General features: G+C 33.6%; 1 protein-coding gene across 3 annotated transcripts in view; it reads right to left on the reverse strand.

The window, feature by feature from the left end:
• Window positions 1-223: 223 nt before the first annotated feature.
• The window catches only part of OLFM3 (olfactomedin 3), a 200,233-nt gene continuing 175,225 nt past the window's right edge, over window positions 224-25,231 (reverse strand). For 2 of the 3 annotated variants that reach the window (XM_049765746.1, XM_049765745.1), the window contains exons 3-6: window positions 23,881-24,036; window positions 18,912-19,131; window positions 2,530-2,636; window positions 224-1,459 (exon numbers count right to left, since the gene is read on the reverse strand). In XM_049765746.1, coding sequence (XP_049621703.1) covers window positions 782-1,459; window positions 2,530-2,636; window positions 18,912-19,131; window positions 23,881-24,036 — 1,161 coding nt within the window. In that variant the 3' untranslated portion in view covers window positions 224-781. The remainder of the gene's footprint in view (window positions 1,460-2,529; window positions 2,637-18,911; window positions 19,132-23,880; window positions 24,037-25,231) is intronic. The other variant, XM_049765747.1, reaches the window with a different exon arrangement.

Below are 25,231 nucleotides of genomic sequence, written 5' to 3' on the forward strand. Positions count from 1 at the left end.
AGTGACAGTGATTCAATAATCTTTGGGTTGAATTAATACAATACAAGGGATCTTAATACATATTTAGTTCTGCTACTATGTAAGGGGTAAACAAAAATAATTCATTCTTAATCATACTTGAAAATTGACCTATAATAATTACTGAGATTAAATTTCAGTATATTTTAAAAAATATATTACTTTCACAGAAGTGAAGAGATACAATTGCACAATGGTGGTTACAATGGTACAAATACATATTGTCAATAAATGTTAGCAAGAGATTTAAAAATGACTGTACAGCACCGCATCAGAGAACTGTATAACAGCAAAATAACTATTATTATTTTCCCATATAAATGAAATAATTAATCTTTTTAGAAATGAATGGGGGGAAAGTGCTTCTTTTTCCCTAATTCCTACCAAAATATTTCCTGATGTGGAGCAAAGGACAGTAAAAAAAATGACAGTTAAAAATAAAGACATTCATGCAGTTAAGCCACCATTAGTCTCTGACTCTAATATAAGGCAGATAATGAATTATTTGCAAAAACTATGACTTTAACCATGTAAGCTTCCTTTAGTGCTTTTCATGACAAGGGCATGATTGACCTTGTAAGTTTAGGAATTAAGATGAATTTCCAACAGTTTACTTTAGACAGAGTCAGTTGTTTTCTAGAACACCAAGTTTTACAGTAACAATGCGAAGGAGAAATGATGAAAATTTATAATAAGGAAGAGATGGGGTCTTAACGATTGATCACAAATGACTCTATATCAATGAAAAACAAGTGACATTGGCCTATGTATCATCCTCGGTCTTAATGATGTGGAAAAGTGTAACATTGAAAAGGACCTGGTGACCATTGTTCCAGGCATACAGAGCTCTATCTCTTGCATTGTAGTCAAGCATAGATATGTGGAAGTATTGGTTATGAAAGGGAATGTCCGTGTACTCATATGTGGAGGTTTTGGTAGAGTAGGAATAATACACCTTAGCTCCAGTTAAGTGGGAGTTGGTGACATACAGTGTCCCACAGATCATGAAAGATTCCCCGGCACTTCTTTTGGGATAGCCCGTGCTCCAGCTCTTCATCACCTCCAAGGTATCTTGGTTCAGTTGACTGATGACAATATTGCCTGCATTCTGGTTAGTAGCATACACAGCCCATAGTCCGATTTCATCAGCCATTAAGTCAATGTCAGAGAATCCACCCCAGGTATAAGGGTAAACATTGTGAAAACCAGCATACTCCAGGCTCCGTTGGGCAAGCACTCGCCCCATATCAAAGCTGTATTTGATGATGATGTTACTTTGATACTTGTTGAAATAGAGGGAGCCATTATAGACCACATGGTTAGTTCCTGCCCACTTGAAAGGAAGGTTGTATGTCCTTGACTCTGCCCCACTGACGAAGTCTGCCATTGATTTGTACTCGCGAACGATTTTATTGTTAGTGTAACTGTCCATGTACCAGACCTGAGAAGAATGAAAAGCATAAGTGGCATCATTTAATTCTGAAAATTTTCTAAAAATTCAACAATAAAGACTATGAGAAGCAGCATTTGTAGAATATCACCATTTCCAAAACCAAGCTCTTACGTGATTCTGTGATAATGATGGTACAGTAGGTTTTTCCAAAACACTGGTATGGTCTACGTAGAAAGGCAACTGGAATTTACTGCCTTGAATTTCATTTCCCTTTTTGTTTCTCTCTCTCTCTCTCTTTTTTTTTTACTTTTTTGAGATTTCTGTGCATATTACCAAATATACGTCAGAACAGAAAACACTACCATGAGCAAATTTATTTAGAATTTTTTTAGACAACACAACAAATATGTGTTGTCTAATTTTACAGTTTCTCCTTTTTCTTCTTAAAGATGCCATGGATAATTCTGGTAAAACTCATTAATAAGTTCTTGGTAAGAGTAATTTTTATTGAAAACATTTTACTAGTTTAGTTACTGATATCATTCCAATATAAGAAATTTAATATAGTGTAGTTTCAGTGTCTCCCCAATAAGACAAATAATCTTAATGTACTAGGAGGAGAACTCTGTCATAGAGCATAAACAGAGCTACAATAACTTTCTAGTGTGTTGATTTATATAACATAGACATTGTTAATTTAGGAAAATATAAAAGTTTCAGTTCTATTTTTAAAACTTAAAGATTTCAGGAATTTTTTTTACCATCTTGCATCTTAGTTATTAGCTTTCTTTTTATGCTAAGGTAGTTTTTAGGAAAAGCTGAAAGTGTTTTAGATAAAGGTTTTAGAAATATAAAAGGAATTTGAATAACTTTTAGTTAACACTTTTCAATTATAAAATAAAACCCAAAACATTAACAATTATATGCTCTCTGGATATTAATTTGACATATATCTCTTTATACAAAATTGTATCTCTAAATACAAAATTGAAAATTCATGCATAAAATGTAATTTTTTTCAAGTTGCAACTAATATTGCTGAATATAATGAATACTTTAGAAAACAAAAAGTAAATTAAGCAGAAATTGAAGCAACGTTGTTTATAGAAGCAACATACTCTGTTATTTTTCTCAGATGCTAGCGGGTCTGTCATCCATGCCCCAAATCGGGTTCCAGATGTCTTGACAGTAATTGGGCCTGTGATTTTCATCAACTTGCCACATGCTGAAATAGAGAAAAATATAAAGAGGTGGATGTATATACCTATTTATTTCATCTTGCATTCAAGACTAAAGAAAATACAAAAAAATCATGATATTGATATGACCTTTTTGTTTATTTCTTTAGTTTTGGATTCATAACCAGTTGTGCTCAAAGTTTGCTTCTAGCTTTCCACTTGGGAATCACTCCTGGTGGTACTGAAGGGACTAAACATGGGTGCCAGGGATTAAAATGGGCGTGGCTATGTGCAAGGCCATACTTACAGACTATATACTATGTCTCCTACTTCTAATATATATTCTGAGTGAATGATCATTTATAAAAGGTTCCAGGTATACAGTTATAATTTTAATTACAAATAGTTGCATTTTTAATGTTGTGACGATAAAGAATGGATATGAACATGGAGATGATTGAATAATTGATAAATATGCAAATTGAAAAAATATGTAAATAAAGAATTTATTATCATTATACTAATTTAACAAATTGCTGATGATCTTTTTCACCAGATTGCAACTAGATCACTCTCTAGTCCCTCACTTCTACACCTCCAGAATGCACAATTTATATTAACTAGAAAAATCTCTATGCCCACAGAAAAAAGGATAACTAAAACATAAATTCTGCATTCTCCATATTCTTAGAACACATTCATTTTTAGGTCATTCCTAAGTATGTGGAAGAGAAAGAATAGCTCTCCACAGCAAGTAGAGCACAAAATTAACTCTTTTGTTTATTTTTTCTTTATATATAATTGTTAAGTATTATTTTTAACTGAATAAACACTAAATTCTGAATTTAGAAAAATTAAAATAATACATTATATTTTATGCAATATATCAGTCATTAACTTTTAAATTTATTAATTTGTAAAAAAAATTCGAATCTGAAAAAAGTACATTTTCCTTTTTGTGTGAAGGTCTGTAACATGCAAGGTAAGTTCCCTACCCACTGTACAATCTCTTTGACACCTTGATCATATTTTTAAGCCTGATGAACTGGGGATATTTTTATAGGATCTTTGTGCCCAATCCATATAAAATAAAAATAATTATTCTTATTGAATTTATTTTGAATAGTTAAACTCAACATGATATAAATACATATAAATCTGAATAATGACATAAAACAGAATTAGGAAGATGAATGCAATTTAAATATATCTAGTTTAGTATAGTCTGTGAATTTAGTAGAAGTAAAGGCTATATAATTATATTATGACCTATATAAACATTCCTAAATTCTTAAATTTTATGTAGCTTAAAAGTTTGATTTAAAATAAAATAAAATACGTCATCTTCTGGAAGATACTCATAAATAAAAATATTTATTTCTATTAAGCATGAGTAATACCCTTCCTTGCTAAAAAAAAATAACACAAGAAAAATGTGAAAAGTAATTCTGACTTATGATAATAGAATAATGCATGCTTTTTTCCTTTCTTTTTCAAATCTTATTAAAATAATAATAAATAAATGTAACTTGTAGGGAAGAGAAACTGTAAAAGCAAAAGATAATTAGTAGAGAAAAACTTTAACACATTTCTAGAAAGCAAAAGGTGATGAAATGTGATAATTAAATATGTGGGATGAGATAAGATGTGTCAATATTTAAGTAGATGTAAGTTCTAAGAAAAGAATCACTATTTGAAGGAGAGAGTAGTAGGGACTAAGAAATGACAGTATAAGATGTTGGAAGAGGGATAGACCTTAAAAACAGAGCCTGAAGGAAAACATACTAAAAACAGGGCCCAAGAAAATAGATTAAAAAATTCTTGAAACTCTTAATGACTCCAACATTAGAGCAACTAATGTTGACCATGGCTCTTCAGAACAAAGACTATTGCATTCTGGTATTGCAATTCACCTTGCTGATCAGATATGTAATGCAAGGACAAAACTATCTAAATATAGTGTTTCCAGCGTATTTATTGCCCAAAACAGTGAAAAGTAGAACCTGATAGGTAGTGTAAATATTAAGGTGCATATCTTGCTTGTGATTTCTCTTTATTCAGTCCTCAAGAATACATAGCTCCCCACAGCATCACCAGGGAGAGTTCTGAAGGCTCTGAGAACCATTATAGGCCCAAGCTACCTTGCACTGAACTTCTGATATGTATGACTAAGTCAATGTAGAGAACAAAACCTCAGATATCAAAAAGAAACTAATATCTTTAGAATGTTTTATATACCCAGACAATGTACTATTAAAATAAAAGTTGTAAATGGAATAACTGGAAATTAAAAATACAATTACATTTTATAAACTGTGTAGGTTTTACAGTTGTGAATGCTATATTCAAAATTAAAATAAAAGGCTATAGAAAATGATGAGAAAAGTATAGATGCATATGAAATTCAAGTACAAGCTTCAATATTAAAAGAACAAGTTTGTAAAATGAGAAGAAAGATTAAGAGTAAAGAAAATATCAAGATAATTTACAGGGAATAATAATTCGTGTAAAAATCTAGAAGCATAATAGTAAAAATAAAAACAAATAATAAATAAATAAATAAAAATCTAGATAGAATAGTAAAATTAAAAAATTAAAAATAAGATATTGAAACTTTAAAAGATAAAATATAAACTTGTCATATTCAAATAGGAAAAATTTAGCTGCTATTATACTTCTTATCATTTAAAGGATGTATTTGGGGGGCTTATACACAGCAGTACTCAGCATATTCATGGCTCTGCATTCAAGGATCACTCCTGGAAGGGCTTGTAGTATTACCTATGTGTTTATATGATTTAATTCATGAAAATTGAACTAAAGTTGTACATGTATTAGGCAGGCACCTTACCCATAGAACTATCTTCCCTATGCCTGTACTCCTTAAAATTAGTACTAGATTCTGGAGAGAATAAAAAATGCTTCTGATATTTAAGAAGAAAAAAAAAAGAATATTGAATAAATGTATTTCCTGAGAAATAAACTTTTAAGATTTTCACGAGGTCCCTTTCCATAGGAAACTACCTGAGGATAGTTTGTAGAAAGAGAGGGAAATATGGAGGGAGGAGGGAAATGAGGGGACAATGGTGGTGGGAAAGTTGCACTGGTGAAAGGGTGTGTGAATTTAATGGCTGAAACCCAACTACGAACATGGTGCTTAAATAAATAAATTACTTACAAAAGATGTGAAAACAAAGGAATCATACTGCATATGATTTTTGCAATATGCACAATAGGCAGAAGTGAACAATAGGCAGAATATGAATAATAGAAAGACTGTTCACCCCCATAAATCATTGTACCCAAAATAAAAATGGCCAAGTAGAAACACGTTTCAGAAATTACAGTTACCTTAACTTATTTCAATATTGTAAGTAAACAGAGATTTTACAGTAATAGAATTTGACTAAACAATTTAGATGGCCTAAGTGTACAATAAGACCTCTAAGAAAGGTTTTTAAGCCTGACTGACCAGCTAAATAATCCTCTGGCACAGTATGTGTTGTTATAACCTTTTAAATACCATTGTTTATATATATTTGTTCAAGTTCTCTAAAAGTTCTTATTTTTTCCTTTTAGAGTCAAGTGGCAAAAGAGTGAAAATATGATTCCAAATTAAATTTATATTGAAAAGCAAAATATCTGGCAGAGATTACCATAAATACTGATTGCCAGTAAATATAGATTACAGAAATTATTTTGAATATGGCAATATATAATATTAACTCTTCCGTTAAGGCATCCTTATAGAAAATTTGAATGTTAGGCAAGAATGAATATATTTTTATACACAACAGGAGTATGCAAATTTTAATTACTTATTCGTTACTTTTGTATAATGATCTTTTCCAATTAGTTGAAAGAGAGAATAATTTAATTATAAATTGAATTGGATTAGTTAAATTTGCATAAAATTATCTTGGGTGTTGTGTATGTAAACATTTTAATGGGATTATTATGTTACTGACTCTACCCTGATCGGTGATTGTGCCCTACCCTAGGGTGTGACCTGGCATTCTGCTCCCATCCTAGGGTGGTACCTGATTCTGCTCCCAACATTGGGTGGTACCTAATCCCACCATTGGGTGGTACCTGATTCTGGGGCATAAAAGCAAGGGTCTGTGGAAGGCAGGGGGGGGCGAGGGGGCTTTTTCCTGTGGCCTATTCTTCGGCCTCTTCATGGAATAAAGAGCTGTTTTCTTCGGAAGCCTGACTGCCTGTTGGCTTTTTTCCCACCGCATTCACCTCAGAACCGTCGACTGAACAGACGCGTGGTCCAAACTGGAGGAGGAAGGCCTCATCCTCCATCCCTCCATCAGTCAACCTCTTCAGGGACTGACTTGCAACACTTAGGGACACAAATGATGCTATGAATATCATGTAATCAGCAATCACAACAACTGTCAGCATTGAAGAATTGGTTAGCTTCTGTGATCCATTTATTTAATTTTGGGGGGTCACATCCTGTGGCACCCAGAACTTATTCATCACTTTGTGTCGGGTATCACTCTGGTGGGTCTTAAAGTGTTGGCATGTATAAGGAAGGGTACTATTTGCTAAACTACCATTCCAACCTCAAGACAATTTAAAGTGAGGGTTAAATACATTTAATACCTAAACTAAAAATAGTATTGTCCTTATTGAATCCATGAGTAGTTTTATCTGTGATATGTCACAGAGGAACATGGTTATTATTTAAATATACAATATTTTATTTAGCAGCCATTTACTTAGACCTTGTTATATAACAGAACTATGCTAGGTTCCAGGAAATGAGGTGAACATGTGGAAAAATAACAACATATGTTGCGGAACCTTAAAATACTGTTACTTATGCTTATCTTTTCCATTTAGTTTTTAAAATTCTTTTTACTTTTCTTTTTTTGAAACAACTGGCAAAAAAAGTGAATAAGTTATTTAAGATCATGGGTATCTATATTTGAGGGAAAAAAGGATGAATCTTGTGTGCAATAAATGCATGGCAATGTAGAATAGAATTATAGAAATTGTCTAAATTTATGTAATATTTGATATATCTTGTCAATAAGCATTCTCCTAGATCACTCAAATTTTATTTTCAGCAACACCTTCAGCAAAAGATACTCATAAACTGTCATACATTGAAATGAATAATCCTCTCTGACTAAAACTGATGTTTTAGTTGAATTTTTCAAATAAAATGAATGAGTACCTGGAAAGAACATGCTTAATTATTTTTCCTGAAGATCTTTGCATATTTGTCTTAGTAGTTATGGACCTGTCTGTATAAAGAAACTTTTTTCTATAATCTAGTGAATCAAATGATTTTGCAAGCTTTAACCATGTAATTTTGTAAGCAAGATTATTTTCCCTAATATATGCAGATAGTGCTATTTGAGATCTAGTCTTAAATAAATATATCTTATATAATAATTTCTATAGACTATTGGTTTTGTGTACTTTAAGTCTCATTTGCATATTGATCTTTTTATTATTTTTCTCCATGTTTGTCAACAATCTAGTCTCCCCCATCTGCCCAGTAGCTCAAAATGTGCAGGACCAGTCTTTCTCTTCCTGTCAACACTTTAGATTAAAATTTGGTCCAACACAATGTTAGACTCAGTATTAAAGTCTTTGAGTAACAACTTTTTGGCTTAATCTATGTTAACTATTTAATTTGTGTTTACTTTCATTAGTTTTCTTATGAAAGCCTTAAATTGTAATATGTTTATTAAGAGAAATACGCTTATTTTCAAGATAACTAAGTTTAAATAGAGAGCAAAAAGAGCCCAACAAAAAGCAATAAAGAGCATAGAAAAAGAGTGCCAAGTGATAATATGAAATTAAGATAATTTTCTTTTAATTTTGGGCCACACCCAGTGATGCTCAGGGGTTACTCCTGACTATGCGCTGAGAAATCGCTCCTGGCTCGGGGGACCATATGGGAAACTGGGGGATAGAACCACGGTCAGCCACGTGCAAGGCAAATGCCCTACCACTGCACCGTTGCTCCAGCCCCCAATGAAGACACTTTAGGTCAGATGAAGTGTTGACCTGTAGCTGATACTACTGAAATCACAGAAATGCCCAGGGAATTTGACAGCAAGAAGTCCCTGTCTATCACAAGAATTAAAAGAATATTGAGATAAGAAACTCTCAGAATTGCTTTTGATAAGTACTTTAAGCCAAAGCAGCAATTATAGAAGATTATTTTAAGGTAGCAGCAGCAGGGGTGTGGTAGTGGAGGAATAAATGGTTATATGATATTTGTGTTGTTGCACTGATTTGTCTTTAGGAATAAGGTAGTGGAGAGGAAAAAAATAACTGCTTACATGAAAGAATAATTAAATCAGTGAAACTGTGAGTAGATGGTAATACTATATATATATATATATATATATATATATATATATATATATATATATATATATATACAGAAGTAACTGTACCTTTATATTTTTCACATCCTCTTATCCTCTGGTTTTAAACCTACAATTTCCTAGAGAATTTTAAAAGAAATGTTTCTTGTTTGGCATATTCTACTCCAGTTACAAAGCTGGTGTGTTAGCAGATCTGGTTCTAAATAATGTCATCAAATATTGAATTACTTTTTGGGATGGGGATTTCTCATCCTAAACATATAGTACATAGGAATAAAGATTTTTGTTTGTGTGGTTGGTTTTGGGCCACATCTGGTGACGCTCAGGAATTACTCCTGGCTATGCACTCAGAAATCACTCCAGGCAGACCATATGGGATGCTGGGAATTGAACCGTGGTCATTCCTAGGTCAGCCTCTTTCAAGGCAAATGCCCTACAGGTGTGCCACCTCTCCTGCTCCAGAATAAAAAATATTTTCTATGTTGGTAAGCAAAAGAGTATTTGTGTTATGGTTAACAAACTTGTACCATCAGTTTGTACATTATATCATTATCTCCCCTTGTTAAGAAACAAAAGACTTTTTTTCCCAACTGTTTAAGGAATTTTTATTAAAGCAAGAATTTTATAATCCAAATTACGTTTCCTTGCTCAGTATTCAAGCTTGTTTATAACAAAATTGGCATTCTGAGCTATTCCAAAGTAAATAATTACAAAATTAAAGAAAGGAGTGCTTTAAATTTTTGTACTTTGTTGAAAATTATTTTTTCCCAGGATCTATAAAACATTAATTTCTTTTTATATTTTACTATTTTTGTGGGGTTTTTTGTTGTAAAACAAAGGACTTTTAATGTTGTTTTTTCCCAGTATGTTTTTATGAATAGTTATGCATTCCTAAGCTAAAATACATTGCATAAATAAAATGATCCAAGCAAAAGACACTTGTAAAAACTTGACTGCTTTTAACATTTGATTTTGTGGATCTTTATCTTATGTAACCACAGGTATTTCATGGAGTACAAAAGTTATAAAAATAAAGTAAAAAATAAACCACGATGTAATTTCTATTTTTAGACTTCCCAAACCATCTTTTGTTCAAATCATTATCTTCCTCATTCCACTCACTTTCTATGAGGACAAAGGAAACCAGACAGAAAAGATAATTTCCTCAAATGCCTGGAAGACAAATGTTTCTGTAAAATGGAAGGCAAAGAAGGAAGTTGTGAGTCTTGCTTCATTGATTTTCTCCTGCTATGTCTGTCTGCCTTCAGTGAGATATGTAAAAATGTTAGCATTTTATTATGTATTGCATGTCCATGGCTCTGTATATTCAGAAAATATACTGAATAATTATGAAAGCGAGCATTTTGTTTTTTGCTAACTTGTCAATGTTACCCTTTTGTGACTTTTTACAATCCATTTTTATCAACCAGTTGCTCAGAAAAAATATTATATGGGATACAGCTGGAAGATCAATTGTGATCAATGAAGTATAAAATCCATCTGTCTTTCCCTGTGCTTATTTCAATAAAATATAATTGTACTCTAGATCTTGAGCATTTGAGTTTGGATTCTAAGTTAAGATTCATATAGATAGGTTAAGTAAAGTTGTGAATATGTTTATCTTTACTTAAGGCTATTGAAGAACACTCGAGAAGTCAACATGTGCTTATATTTTACTTGGCAAATCTACTTAAAATTGTTTTACATACTTCATAATAAATATTTAACCTTTGATTATATATATATCTAGTCTAATGACTTTCTGCTTATAAGAAAAAGCTGAATTAAGATGTAAAAGAAGAGGCAGATAGAAGGTAACAGGGGTAGAGGAAGATGCCATTGACACATTGATGGTGAATAAATGTTATTTAACTACTTTTTAACCACAGAATCAACAAAACTGAAAACATGAATTCAACCTACAATAGCCAAATTAAAAAATGTGCAAGTCCATGAGACAGGATTGAGGATAAATGGGAGGATAAATGCTGGAGAGAAGTTGACACTGGTAATAGGATAGATGTTGAAAATTTTATACTTGAAACTCACCTATAAATAACTTTGTAAATCAAGTACCTGAATTGTGGGGAGTCCACACCCAGCTCTGCTCAGGAATTACTCCTACCTTTGCACTCAAAATCATTCATGAGGGTTCTCAAGGAATATATATATGGAATGATTGAAATTGAAGTCAAGTCAGCCATGTATAAAGGCAAGTGCCCGACGTACTGTACTAATGCTTTGGATCTACCTGAATAATTTTTAATTAAAAAATATAATATTGTAATAAAAGTACTAGATAAGGCACTAAAATGAGTTTGAAGAATAGTATGTGTCTCCAAAAAATAACATTTTTTTAACTTTTAAGTAATTTTTTTAACTACTTCAAATTTTCTGAGCTAAAACTTGTATTGCTACCATTTATTAAGGTAAAGGCTATTAACTATTTAAATTGAATGGAGTAGAATATTTCTAAAATAAAAATTTAAATGTTACCAATACTTATACCAATGGTATAGGTTTTATATTCTTAAAAAGCTTAAAATTTAGTTGTAATGTGAGAATTTCTAGGAAATAAAAATTTACAATGAATGATAATTTTGATACCTGTAACATCAAAATGTGCTAAAATAAGAAGTAATTTGGGGTTTCTGAAAAATCCTCAAGTTCTTGGACACTGGAGCAACTATAATTCTCTATTACAATCTATAACTTTAGGGCAATTGGGGCTCCCTTTGGAAAAGCACTCATATGATGACCATCTTAATTAATTTAATGGAGTTTTCTAAAATAATTTCATAGTGTTACATTTATAAGTCAAAACATTACTTTTCATACAAGGAACAACATTTAATTTTTCTATTAGTTCCTGCCTCCAACTGACATTTCTAGAACCCCTCGATTGAAATGCTAAGTGAAGTCAATATTAATGTTCTGGAAAGATAATGTTGCATTGCTAGGAAGGTGGGAGAAAAAAGATGAAAAAAAATGATAAAAATTACTGTGACTTTTTTTGGTATTTTGATCAAGTGACTTTTTGGATTTTTTGAATTATATATATAGTGTTTAACATATGCTAATTTACTTCTTTTTTTTTTTTTGGTTTTTGGGCCACACCCTGTGACGCTCAGGGGTTACTCCTGGCTATGCGCTCAGAAGTTGCTCCTGGCTTCTTAGGGGACCATATGGGACACCGGGGGATCGAACCGCGGTCCGTCCTAGGCTAGCGCAGGCAAGGCAGGCACCTTACCTCCAGCGCCACCGCCCGGCCCCGCTAATTTACTTCTTGAAAACAACATAAAGTTTCTAATTTTAAAAATAGCATATGTTCTAAATGCCTATAAAAACACTACCTTTTGCCTCCTATATACGTTGTGTTATGAAAAACTGCAAATAATTTTTGAACAAGATACAGATGGTCCCTGACCTCTCAGAGAAGGACAACTAGTTTCTAAGGAGGAAGACTAATATTTTTCCAAGAAAGCAAATGTGTACATCATATAAAATATGTTGAGTTCTGAGGGAACATTGAGGTCTGTTGGTCTATAGCCAAGAGATAATAAAAATAGATGCTGTGTCACAAGATCTCTAGATACAGAGGTCTGACGTTACCATCCAAGAAGAAGCAGAAGTCTTCCATACACCACGAAAGCACCAAGGGGAGAGTAAATGATCGTGCAAGGAGTCTATAGTTAATCCCATGACAGTATACTTCATGGGTGGAGAAACCCTGTATCTCCTAGGCCAAGGGAATTCCCTCTACAATATCCCCAATAGTTACTGTGCCTATGCAGGGGGGGGGGGGGAAGAAAAGGGAAAAAAAGCACAAAACAATAATTTTCCACATATTTATTTATCGATCGATTGATTTTTTTCTGACGTCTTTATTTTGGTGTAGAGGTTGAAGTTGATGTCTCCATTATTATTTTATTTTATTTTATCTTATCTTACTCTTTCTTTTTGCACTCCAGCATGATTTGATTTCAGAACCGAGACTATTGAGTGGTGCTGTAGTGCTCACTGGATATTTAATTTGATATTTCTTTCTGTATTGTTGTGGTGTTTTAATTACCTTTTTCACATCCTCTCTCAAACTGAGGTTGAAAGCCTCTAGAAGGACTCCGCCCATTTCCAGCATATTTGACTTCTTTTTTTTTTCTTTTTTCTTATTTTGTACCCTAATCTATTGCTTTCCTTTCCTTCAAACAAAACCACATAACTCGATATAATTCCGCCTCTAAAATAGAGGGGAAAACAAGGGAGGGTACCAGGACCAAACAGATATATGATCACTAATAGTAAGCTAGACAGAGGGGACCACCTACTCTAGCAGCCCAGGGGGAGAGGGGTGATGGTGGGGGATATGGGCTGCAGAAAGGGAACTGGGATGGGGAGGACATATTTGGTGGTGGGTATTCCCCTGATTCAATGTTAATATGTACCTAAAATACTACAGTGTAAGATATGTAAGCCATTATGATTAAAAAAATTGTGTTTTAATCAGAAATATTCTTTGACTTACATGTATTATATTATATTAATTATAAAAAAATAAATGCTATAGATTAAGGTGGTACAAGTGAGTTCTGAGAAATAGTTGATCTAAGAGATTTATGCGAGGCAAGAAAAAAATGTGACATTTATGTAAATCTCAGTGAGGAATTCAAAATGACTCTTGTTTCTTGTTACACCATTTTGATAGATATTGGTTATATTCATTGCATTGAACCATGCTGTAGTGCTGAGATATTTCTCTGTTATTGTCTGTATCCAATAAGAGATAACATGTGTGAAGAAATCTGAGTCTTTGAGCTCAAAAGAATTTGATTTTCAAGTTTTCGCTTCCAACATGTTCTCTGGGAAACTGGTTTCAAAAGTTCACACATCTAATCAATTAATTGACAATACTGATAGCTGGCTTAGATTCTGCAGAAACAGGTAAAAAACAGTCAAATATGCCTGTCAAGCATCAGGCACTCAACGTTACTATTGTTATTTATTTATGTACTTTCCTACTAAAAATATAAGCTTCTTAATAGTATTATAAAAGGAGAGAGAAAACATTTACATAGTTATATTTGTAGTCCTAAGTAACTAGCAAAAATACCACCACACACTGGAGTGTCAAAATGATTTGTAAAAATAATTTGTCAAAATGAATGTGTAAATAAGGCTACACTATTTGATTTTTGTTTAGAAACTAATTTGGCATAAACATCAATAGTGACTCAAGTTTCATTATTTAAGTATTGCATGCTACCAAGCTGCTAAATATGAAACCTCAAAATAATGTTCATAGTGTATCTACGAAACACCTATGTATCTTGTACATGTATTTTGGACTTCATTAGTTGGCACCAAACCATTGCCCTCAAATAACCTAGTATGAGGGAATAGGGGGCAGAGAACTGGAAAACTGGAAGGTCTGATTTTAATTTGCATTAAATCTCTATTGGCGATCTCAGGAGGTGTGTGCGAAAGCATTACCTTGTCTTTTTTTCATGTTTTTACCTGTATATAATTATATTTGACATGTCTAGGAATGTGATGTGATCTAATTAAGCTCCAGGGACTCTATTTGGTTTCTCATAGAGAAAAATGAAGCATCTAAGAAAAAGTCTATATTTGTACCTCATTCAGACCACTAGGGTGCGTTACTACTGAAGCTTTTTTCCTTCTATGTCTGCCTTCTCCAAAACTAGTTCTCTAGGATAAATAAGCTGAATGGGGCCCTAAGGCCTTAACGACTTGTAATTCCTTCAGTACCCTGTTTACTATTTGGAAGCTATTCAGCTTTTTAAAGTAAAGAGGCTAGGTTTGCCGTTTTTCAGTATCTTAAGACTAACATGATGTGCATTTTCACATTTTCTACTAAAAGCAAATCTACTGGAAAAATCAGTGGGAATGAATTAATCATTGTTGTAATTTTATTCTCTTCCCTGCATAATTTTTTACTGCCGGCTAATTGGTATGAGTTTAGATACTATTTGATATGTGAAGCTGCAGCCGATGGAATAACTCTCTTGTTTGTTATTATATTGCTGAGGCCATCATTATCCAATGTTTTACTCTAGAGTTGAGCATGTAAGTGGTTTTTAGACCACTTTAGGAAAGTGATTCCCTGATAAATTTATTTTTCTCCATATTATGCTAATAGTCATAATGCTGATCTGTCTCTGCTTTTTGAGCACATGTGGTTTGTTTGATGTTTGGATATTGGGAAACATGAGATATATGAGGTATAGTGTTAAAAACATTTTCAGAAACAAGCATAGAAACAGTATCGAGTTAAGGCACTTAAATTACATGTGAACAATCCTAGTTCAGATTTTAGCAATCTAGAGTTCAGGGAGCCAGCAAGACTGACCTGGTCACAGAGTTGTTAGTAGCCTTAAATTTTAGTGGTTTTGCTATTTTCATAGAAATTCTCAGAGATAATTTGAACAAAATACCAGGGATGATATATAGTATTGATTCATTATGATATAAACAATGTACCTAATGTCATATAAAATTTCATTTGAATCTTTTTTTGAAAAAAAATATAATCACATATGTCATTTGTATTGGCAGATTGCTTGTTTCAAATTGGAGTCATTATTATTTTAACAAAGATGGTGAAGATAAGTTTCTTGTTTTAACTTATATACTACATACTTATTAACCCATGTGTTCCAAATATCTTCTTTAATTACAATTGATTTCTATGTGTTTAAATAACATTATAACATATATGCTTCAGGCACATATCATTAAAATTAGTATGTCTGGGGATGGAGTGGTGGAGCAGGGTGTAAAGGCATGTCTGCCTTGCACATGCTAGTCTAGGATGAACAGCACTTCTATCCCCTGGAGTACCATATGGTCCCCCAAGCCAGGAGCGATTTCTGAGCACATAGCCAGGAGTAACCCCTGAGCATCAATGGGTGTGACCCCCAAACCAAAAAAATTTAGCATGTGTATAGATAATGTCATATGAATTATTGTAGAATTTGTGTGAGGAAATTATTATAGAGGATCTTTTAAAAGTAAAACACACACTTGTGGTTACAGAAGAGTTGAGTGGAGCATAAAAAATAAATAACTGCTGTATAAATTATTTTCAGTAAGTAAACTGGGAGAGAAGACCTTAAAATTAAAAATTAATTTCTAAAATTGAGTAAATTTCAAGAGTTTTCCTATGTTAATCTTTAAAAAATTATAACAAGCTATACATTAAGTTAAGAATATTAAAGGGCTGGAGCAATAGTATAGTGGGTAAGATGCTTGCTTGGCATAGGGTGGACCTAAGTTATATCGCTGAGCAATGCTGGAAGTGGCCCCCCCAAAATAAAATATTCTGGGTATTTACTAGCTCGATACATTCTATTACCTTCCCCTGCTTTAATTGTCATTTTTGTATTAACCAAATAGCTGGACAAACTTATGACTTAAGTTTGTTGAGAATGCTAGTTAAAAAGGACAGTGGGTAGGTCCATCATTAATAAATGAATTTCTTCCAAAGAAAAAGAAAATTCTACAAAGACCAACGTTATAAACCATTATTTATAAACAGTCTCATAAGCTGAGGATTGTATACTCGAACATAAAAAGCTCATAGGTGACTCTAAGCAGTGCAGAAGAATTTAAGATATATATTAAAAAATAACCCTTCTTGATAATACTATTAATGGGTAGAAAAGAGAGTGAAGTCTTGAAATCTACTGGAATATGAATGCTAAGAGACCATTTTATATGAGAAAATGTTGAATTCTAAGTGATAAATAAGAAGTTGAGGATTATTCATGCTTTTAGTAATGCTGTTTGTATTATACCTTTCAGTTAATTCGTTGGCTTCACTAGAAAATTCTGGGGTTGTGATTATTGAATCCAACTTATCTTTTCTTTAATTAAATCACTGATACAGAGTAAAAAAGCTGTTGATAGATGAGTTTTGGTCATACAATATTCCAACACATGTTCCTTGACTATTATTTATTTCCTTTTTCTAATTTATTTCCAGTTTCTCCAGTTACCCTTCCATTTATTCTTCCCCAATTCCAACCATCACCCATGACACTTCCCACTCCTCTTATTGTCTCCCCTTTCCGTTACCCCCTTCAAACATTAGTATGTGCAACTATTATTCTTATCTATCTCAACTGCATTTCCATTGTATTTGGTAATTATTCTCATACTACATTTTGATTTGAGATTTTTTTCTTTACCATATATAGGTGCGATCTTTCTATGTCTGTTCTCCTGCTTATTCATTTCACTGAGTATGATATTTCCATGTATATCCACATATAAGAAAACTTTATGAACTTTTGTTCTCTCTCTCTCTCTCTCTCTCTTTTTGTTATTTTTTTGTTTTTTGGGCTACACCCAGTGACGCTCAGGGGTTACTCTTAGCTATGCGCTCAGAAGTCGCTCCTGGCTTGGGGGACCATATGGGACGCTGGGGGATTGAACCACGGTCCATCCTAGACTAGCACTGGCAAGGCAGACACCTTACCTCTAGCGCCACAACGCCGGCCCCTTTTGTTCTCTTTTATTGTTTGAATCACACCTGTAAACTTAGTCATACACATTTTATTTTAAGTTGGGACTGTGATGATAGTAGAGCAGGTAGGTTGTTTGCACATATGTCATAAGGTAGTTTAAGCTTCACCAGAAGCTTCCCAGAAGATCCCAGAACTCAGTGCCGGGAATAAACCCCAAACACTACTGCGTGTGGTTTGAAACACAACGCATTTTAAATATCTTTGAAAAATACTAAGTATAGATTAATTTAAAAAATTCTTTCTGGGGCTGGAGAGATGGCATGGAGGTAAGGCGTTTGCCTTTCATGCAGAAGGAAGGTGGTTCAAATCCCAGCATCCCAGATGGTCCCCCTGTGCCTGCCAGGGGCGATTTCTGAGCATAAAGTCAGGAGTAATCCCTGAACGCTGCCGGGTGTGGTCCCCCCCCAAAAAAAATTCTTTCTGTTCATACAAATTTTATTCTTTTTTCTTTTTTTTGGGGGGGGGGTCGGAGCAATAGCACAGTGATACTGCTTTTGCCTTGTACGCAGCTGAACCAGGATGGATCTTGGTTTGATTCTTGGTGCCCCAGATGGTCCCCAAGCCAGGAGCGATTTCTGAGTGCATAGCCAGTAGTAACCCATGGGCATCACCGTGTATGACTTTCCCCCCAAAAAACTCAAAGAAGTTTTTTCCCTATTCTAGTATATTTTCTTAAGAAAATTTTCTATGATAATTAATTAATGTTAACATGCAACTGCTCCTTATTATGACCATTTTATTTTGCCTTAAATTATAGCTACAGATTACATTCAGATTACAGTTAAAGGTGTTAATTACTTTTAATTAATTAATAATTTATTGTTGTTATTAGTTGTTGTTTTGGAACCACATCTGGCAACACTAAAGGATTACTCCTGGCTCTGTGCTAAGAAATCACTCCTGGTAGGCTGGGGGACCATATGAGATACCAGGGATCAAAGTTGGGTTAATGCAGGGTTAACATCGTGTAAGGCAAATGCCCAACCCACCGTGCTATTACTCCAGCTCCTATTTTGTTTACTTTCATAGTTGCTATTTCACATTTAGTCCTCTGGTAATTTTCTTTTTCCTAGCCTCCTATATTCTCTACTACCAAAAACTACCTTACTCACCTAGGAACTATTAACCATCCCATGCCATCTGACTATGATAAAACAGATTTCCATAGTCAATAGAATTGGCTATTTGCCAGACTGCTATTTCTAGCTCCCAATTGGTAGAAAGATCTGCAACTCCTAATCAAATGATACTGAGTACTCAGACATGCTTGAATCATTAAGGAATATTTTACATTGAGAAAGCAGGCACTGGTGTCTTTATAGTTAGGTACTTAGGACTATTTGAAAGATGTAAGAATGTAGTTTACATTGAAACTCCTTGAAAGCACAACATAGACAAATGAAATAATTCTACTTACTTAGCTTTTTCATGCAGTCACGAAGCCTAGTTTCCAAACTAAGAACCCTTTGATGTAGTTCTTCATAGTCATAAGCACCTATTTCTTCCTGGATCCCTGTGAGGACAGCAGAAAGATTGCGAATTTCCTCCTTGAACTGGGTGATCAGCTTAGCATCTGTTTTGTATTGTTCCAACACAGGGATTAAGGGTAGGAGTTCGTCCATCTTCTCTTTCAACTCCTGTGAAAAGCAGTCAATTGTTTATGACAGTTCCAACAGCTCAAGCAGCTACATTCTTTTGAAAATTATACTTATTAGTATAAACACAGGCACACTATTTCTTATTGATTTGTATTTGAAACTAGTTATTTTCTGAGAATATAAGTAGCCACATGATCATTAAGTAATCCATCCACTTATCTCAGTTTTTCAATAAAATAGTCACACTTTAAAAGACTACATAATAAAAAATAAAAAATTTTGTAATTACCTTAATTACAAAGCTCCCTATAGCAGAATGATGGACTTAAGGATTAATTTGTTATCTGCAAGCATCTTCTAATAGGATCAGTGCATTGAATATATGTAAATCCATTTTTTACTGAGAAATATATGTGGTCACCATCTTCTAATGAGTTATTTATAATAGTTTAACTATCCCATGCCTCTTTAGGTAAGTCTAATTACCCATTTACTGGTTATTCATAGGGGTACAGCATGGAAATTTTGGACCCTAGAACAAGTTTCTCTAATGGCATTTTTCCACCTCTCTCCAATTCCATGTGCTCAGATAATCTCTTCTGAATATCCATTTTAGCACAGCCCATCAGGAAACTAATGTTCAGCAAATATAATAAATCACATAAAGCTTCTCAAAACTAAAAATGTAAGCTTCTGCTTACATTTTGAATATTACCCATATTCTGACTCCATAACATAGATACTTTAGAGCTCTTTATATAATAAAAAGTTGCTGACCTATGTTGTGACTTAACTCATATTATGAATTTGAGAGAAAAGGGTGTTCAGAAATGTAGCAAAAAGAGTCATCAAAAAAAGATGTTTGAAGCCTAAATACACTTTTTTAAAACTAGAGATGAAGTATATATTAACAGTGTATTGTCTTTCTTAGCCTTACAGAAATTAGCCAAAACAGCAGTGCATTGATAGTTTCTAGACACATTATTTTTTTATTTCTTTGACTTGGCAATGGAGGTGGTCAAGATAAATATTTTATGAATTTATTTAGTTGGAATTTATTGTAAATTGTATTACTTTACTTATGGAAAGAGCTGTCATTGTTATTATCATTTGAAAACAATCCATTGGTGCTGCCAGGAACTATGCTTTACAGTAACTAATTTAAGGAACTGAAAATTGCATTTCAAAATTACATTTAGAAGATGTTATTACTATAAATGCATTAAAATACCAGGATAACCCATTGCTGCCTGATTTATGAGCTTTTGTTTCTTGTGGGGGAAATTTCCACTTGCTTTGAATTTGTCTAGATGTTCATCTTGAGTGGAAAGGTAGAGTGTCCTAATAATGAATAAGATTAATAAATGCCACAGCAAAATACAGAACTGCAGAGCTTTGCTCATTTTGAAACAAACTTATTAATTGAAAATCCTGTGACATCCCTAAAGGAAGAGACAATTGCTTCAACGGGAGTTTAATGAAAGAAGTTCTATTACTACCACTTGCTGGATATTACAGCAATCATCACAATGAAGGTTTTTATTTTTCTTTGGGGATATTGAAAAGAAACTAAATTTAATGACCGAATTTCGGTGATAGGTTTTTCTCTAAATTAAAAATGGTACTTACATATTTGTATCTCTTCAAAAATCCATAATATTATTACTCACATCCATTTTACAATTTTGGACACTTAGAAGGCAGGAGAGCTCATTTAATATATGTATCAAGTATTAAAAAGGTTAATATTGAACATTACAAGTTTACTTTGAGAAGCATTGTTATAATACTGCATTCCTTTTAGAAGGATTAATTCTGGAGTTGTATTGTGACAAATACATGGGCCCTGGGAAAACTGTTCAACCTTTAGGTGTATCATTTTATTTTTATTTAAATGATGGAAATAAAAATAGTATCTACTGGGGCCGGTGAGGTGCTGCTAGAGGTAAGGTGTCTGCCTTGCAAGCGCTAGCCAAGGAAGGACCACGGTTCAATCCCCCGGCGTCCAATATAGTCCCGACAAGCCAGGGGTAATTTCTGAGTGCTTAGCCAGTAGTAACCCCTGAGCATCAAACGGATGTGGACCAAAAAAACAAGCAAAAAAAAATAGCATCTACTATATAGAATTTCTGGGAGGATTAACCAGGTTAACATATATTTAAATATATTTGAAGTTCTGGGAACTGTGTGTTGAGTATGTGTAATCTTTCAGGAAGATAATGCTATTGACATGATGGGCTATTTGAATGGTAGTACTTAACTTAGGCATCTACTTCATTATTTCATATACTGTTGCCAAACATTATCTTTTCCTTAGATGCTTTAGGAAAAATTATAGTTGGGAGGATTTTCCCTTAGATATTTTTTGTTTGTTTTGTTGTTTTGGGTCTTCTTTTAAGACATCAGTGCATGTGCTTTGCAATATTTTCCTAACTCTGCCAGCCCTGGCATCCTCAAACTTCCTCTTGGCATCAGGAGTCTAGTGATCTTGAGTCATTTTTCATTCTGTGCCAGAAACCCTGAGCTCTCTTCCTTCTGCTCCTTTTTCTTCCTGAGAATTCTCATCATGCATCATATATTACTGTGTCATACACTCTGGATAGCTTTAGTGTTAGACACATTATTGCACAATATAGAATACACCCTAAAATTAAAATTAATCATGAAAAAAATTGTTATTGTAATACCTCCTGTAATTTAGCTCTTGGGATGTGGGAGTGATTGGAAGGCAAACTTCTAAACTGCATTTTTGAGTATTAAGTCTTATCATTATTTCCCTGATCTTTCTCAAATAAAAAACAAAATCAGGGGCCAGAGTGGTAGCACAGTGGTAGGGCATTTGCCTTCCATGCTGCTGACCAAGGACAGAAGAAGGTTCCATCCCAAGTATCACAGATGGTTCCCTGAGCCAGGAGCAATTTCTGAGCACAGAGCCAGGAGTAACCCTTGAGTGCCACCAGGTATGGAACAAAACAAAACAAAAAAAACCAAAATCAATGCATTTCTTTTGTGTGGTTCAATAGTGTTTTGCCTCTAATTTTTTTTATTATTTTTATTTTTTTTATTTTTGGATCACACCCGGCAGTGCTCAGGGGTTATTCCTGGCTCCAGGCTCAGAAATTGCTCCTGGCAGGAACAGGGGACCATATGGGGTGCCGGGATTCGAACCGATGACCTCCTGCATGAAAGGCAAAAGCCTTACCTCCATGCTATCTCTCCGGCCCCTGCCTCAAATTCTTACTATTTTCCTGCCTGTTTATTGCATAGAAGATATGTACCAATACTGATTTTCCATAATATAAGTTCACTAAAAACAGGTTAGAAATAATTAACTCCAAAAAAAAAAAAAGAAATAATTTACTCCTCAGCCTTTGTTTTCTTTACTTACAATTTCCCCACAACTTCTCTCATTCTTCTAGTTTATTCACTCTGTAATTTGCAATACTCTTAAAATATCTTTTATCTTTTATTCTTTACTCTTATTTGCTCCTTTATCATAATCTCTGGCTTTCCTTAGTTCTCTTTTGAAGCTGAGGTTCACAATTCATCTCTTTAGCTCCTTCTCTTGCCAAAAACCTCAACTCTTGATTGTTTTTGGACCATGCCTAATGTACTTTCTTCCTCATTGTTTTGTGTTCAGGAATCACTCCTGGTGTGACTCAAAAGGGACAATATGTGGTACTGGGGATTGACCTAGGCTGACTGCCTGTAAAGCAAGCACCTTTCTAGCTATATTATCTCTCTGGTCCCTAAGCATTTTATTCCTGTTTCTTCTTTTTTGCTCACCTCTATAAAACTTTAAACCCAGTACAAAGCTTATTTATAAATAACTTTTATTTAAAGAATAATTTATACATACCTCTTATTGCTTATGAGCGTCAGTCAATAAAACTAAAACAAAACCATAAAATAATTTTGCCACAATATGATACATTAAGCAGATATCTTGTTTTAAGTCTCTGGCTATCTTCCTGCGCTTTATAATATGTGTGAAAAACAAAACAAACCAGAAACACCTCCTGATGTTTGGTCAAGTGTTCAAATTCAGACCTATTCTTCTCATTTACAGTGATTCTAATTTCCTAACTAGCATATAAAGCAGAGGATATTTTTTATTAATTAGACTATAGTGTATTTTATACATTATGTGCCAAACTTCCATGAAACAGACTTTCTGTTTAGTGAGGCTCAAAGGAACTCATCACATTCTTATTTTAAAGAATGAAATGGTGCTACATATTGATAAAAAATGCAGATAAAAGTGCAGATAGAAGGTTCCATCACTATTCAATATTTAGGTAATTGCTATTCTGCATTTTCTAGCCTAAAATAGATTCTATTTGTAGCAAAATTTAAGATAAATCTGTTTTTCATCCTATTATAGTGATGCTATTGTCACTTTTGATAACTATATTAGTTATATAATTCTCATATTATCAGAACATAAGCTAATCAGAAAAAAATTGCTAACTTGATTATTTATCTAATGGTTTCCCCTTTTTATAAATTATTGATATAACTAGATCTAAGATCTATATCTAAGATCTATTTTCTATCTATCTAATAGATCTAAGAGACTTCATCTAGGGGGATGAAAATTTTTTTCACAGTAAGTCTTCTGTGCATTTAATGGTCAATTTTAATGGAGAAATGACTGATATTCCTAGTAAATCTTTAACCTTGCATGTATGGGCCAACTATAGTTATTTCTAGTTCAGTGCCATACTGCCTATCTTTTGCACTCAATATCTTATTTTATTTGACAAGACCTTAGAAAGTCAAACCTACTTGAAAATGCTTCGTCATTAGTGTCTTCCGATCATCTTCAATCTGCCGAAACTTGGCCTTCAGCCCTTTCATTTGGGTTTCCATTTTTAGAACATATTGGAAATCTCTCTGTGTTCTCAAGTTTAAGACTTCAATAGACTGGGACATGTTTTGAACCTGTTGAAAAATCATTGGCTATACATTATTTTCTGCTTATATGCACATTTAATTGTTACTAAAGTAGCATAAATAACATGGATGTAAATAAATAGCATAAATAACATGTATGTAAATAAGAAGTTTTAAGTGCCAAGTATAGAATTGTATTGACGTTCAATATATTTAAAAAGGCTTTTTTCCCCATGAAAACCATTTAAAAAAAACTCTTCAAGAGAACAATGTACTGGAAAAAAGGAACAATATACTGAGACATAAAATAATAACAGACATTATAACATTAAAATGATTGAGTATAAATATGAATTTAATTTATAAAAAAAACCATAAACAGACTTGCTTCTAAAGATTATGTTCTCCCTTTGACATAGATCTCATTTGCTTATCTCTGTTTCTTTGCTTTCCTATTTTACTCTAGAGAAGCCTGTATTATCTCTTAAACACACATTACTCCCTTATTTCCCCTCACATCAATAAAAGTGATCTTGGGACCTGAGAGATAGCATGGAGGTAGGGCATTTTCCTTGCATGCAGAATGACCATGGTTCGAATCCCGGCATCCGATGTGGTCCCCAGAGCCTGCCAGGAGTGATTTCTGAGTGTAGAGCCAGGAGTAACCCCTGAGTGCTGCCGGGTGTGACCCCCCACCCAAACAAACAAAAAAAGTGATCTTATTTCACCAAAATTATTAAGCATAGAATTTTCTTATTAAATTTTTTATGGTTGCACCTATCAGGGTTACTCCTGACTCTATATTCAAGGATTTCTCTTGGCAGGCTTTGGAATGGAATGTGGGATGCTGGGAATTGAACCCGAGTCAGTAGCTTGCAAGACAAGTGCCTTACCAGCTTTTCTTTGTCTCTCTGGCCCAAGCATAGTATTTATTGTATTTAGTATATAATGGCCCAATACATTGAAGTAAGTTGTTTCTATAAATCCTAACTCTGAATCTTTGAAGATGGAGTATTCTTGGCAGGTCTGCAGCATAGTAAAGATTTTAAGTCCTAGACTTTTTTATTCTAATATATTACATCAAACTGCATATGATGACTTCCAGGGATCAGGCTAAATTAACCAGGATGAGTAGCAGTAGTGCTTTCACAGATTCTAACCCAGTGACTATACAGTTTAAAAGACTTGAAAAGGGCACAACTCTATCAGGAGTTTGGTAGATAGCCAATAGCCATATGTTAAG

Source organism: Suncus etruscus, chromosome 19 (assembly GCF_024139225.1).
Source record: "Suncus etruscus isolate mSunEtr1 chromosome 19, mSunEtr1.pri.cur, whole genome shotgun sequence".
Lineage (NCBI taxonomy): Eukaryota > Metazoa > Chordata > Mammalia > Eulipotyphla > Soricidae > Suncus > Suncus etruscus.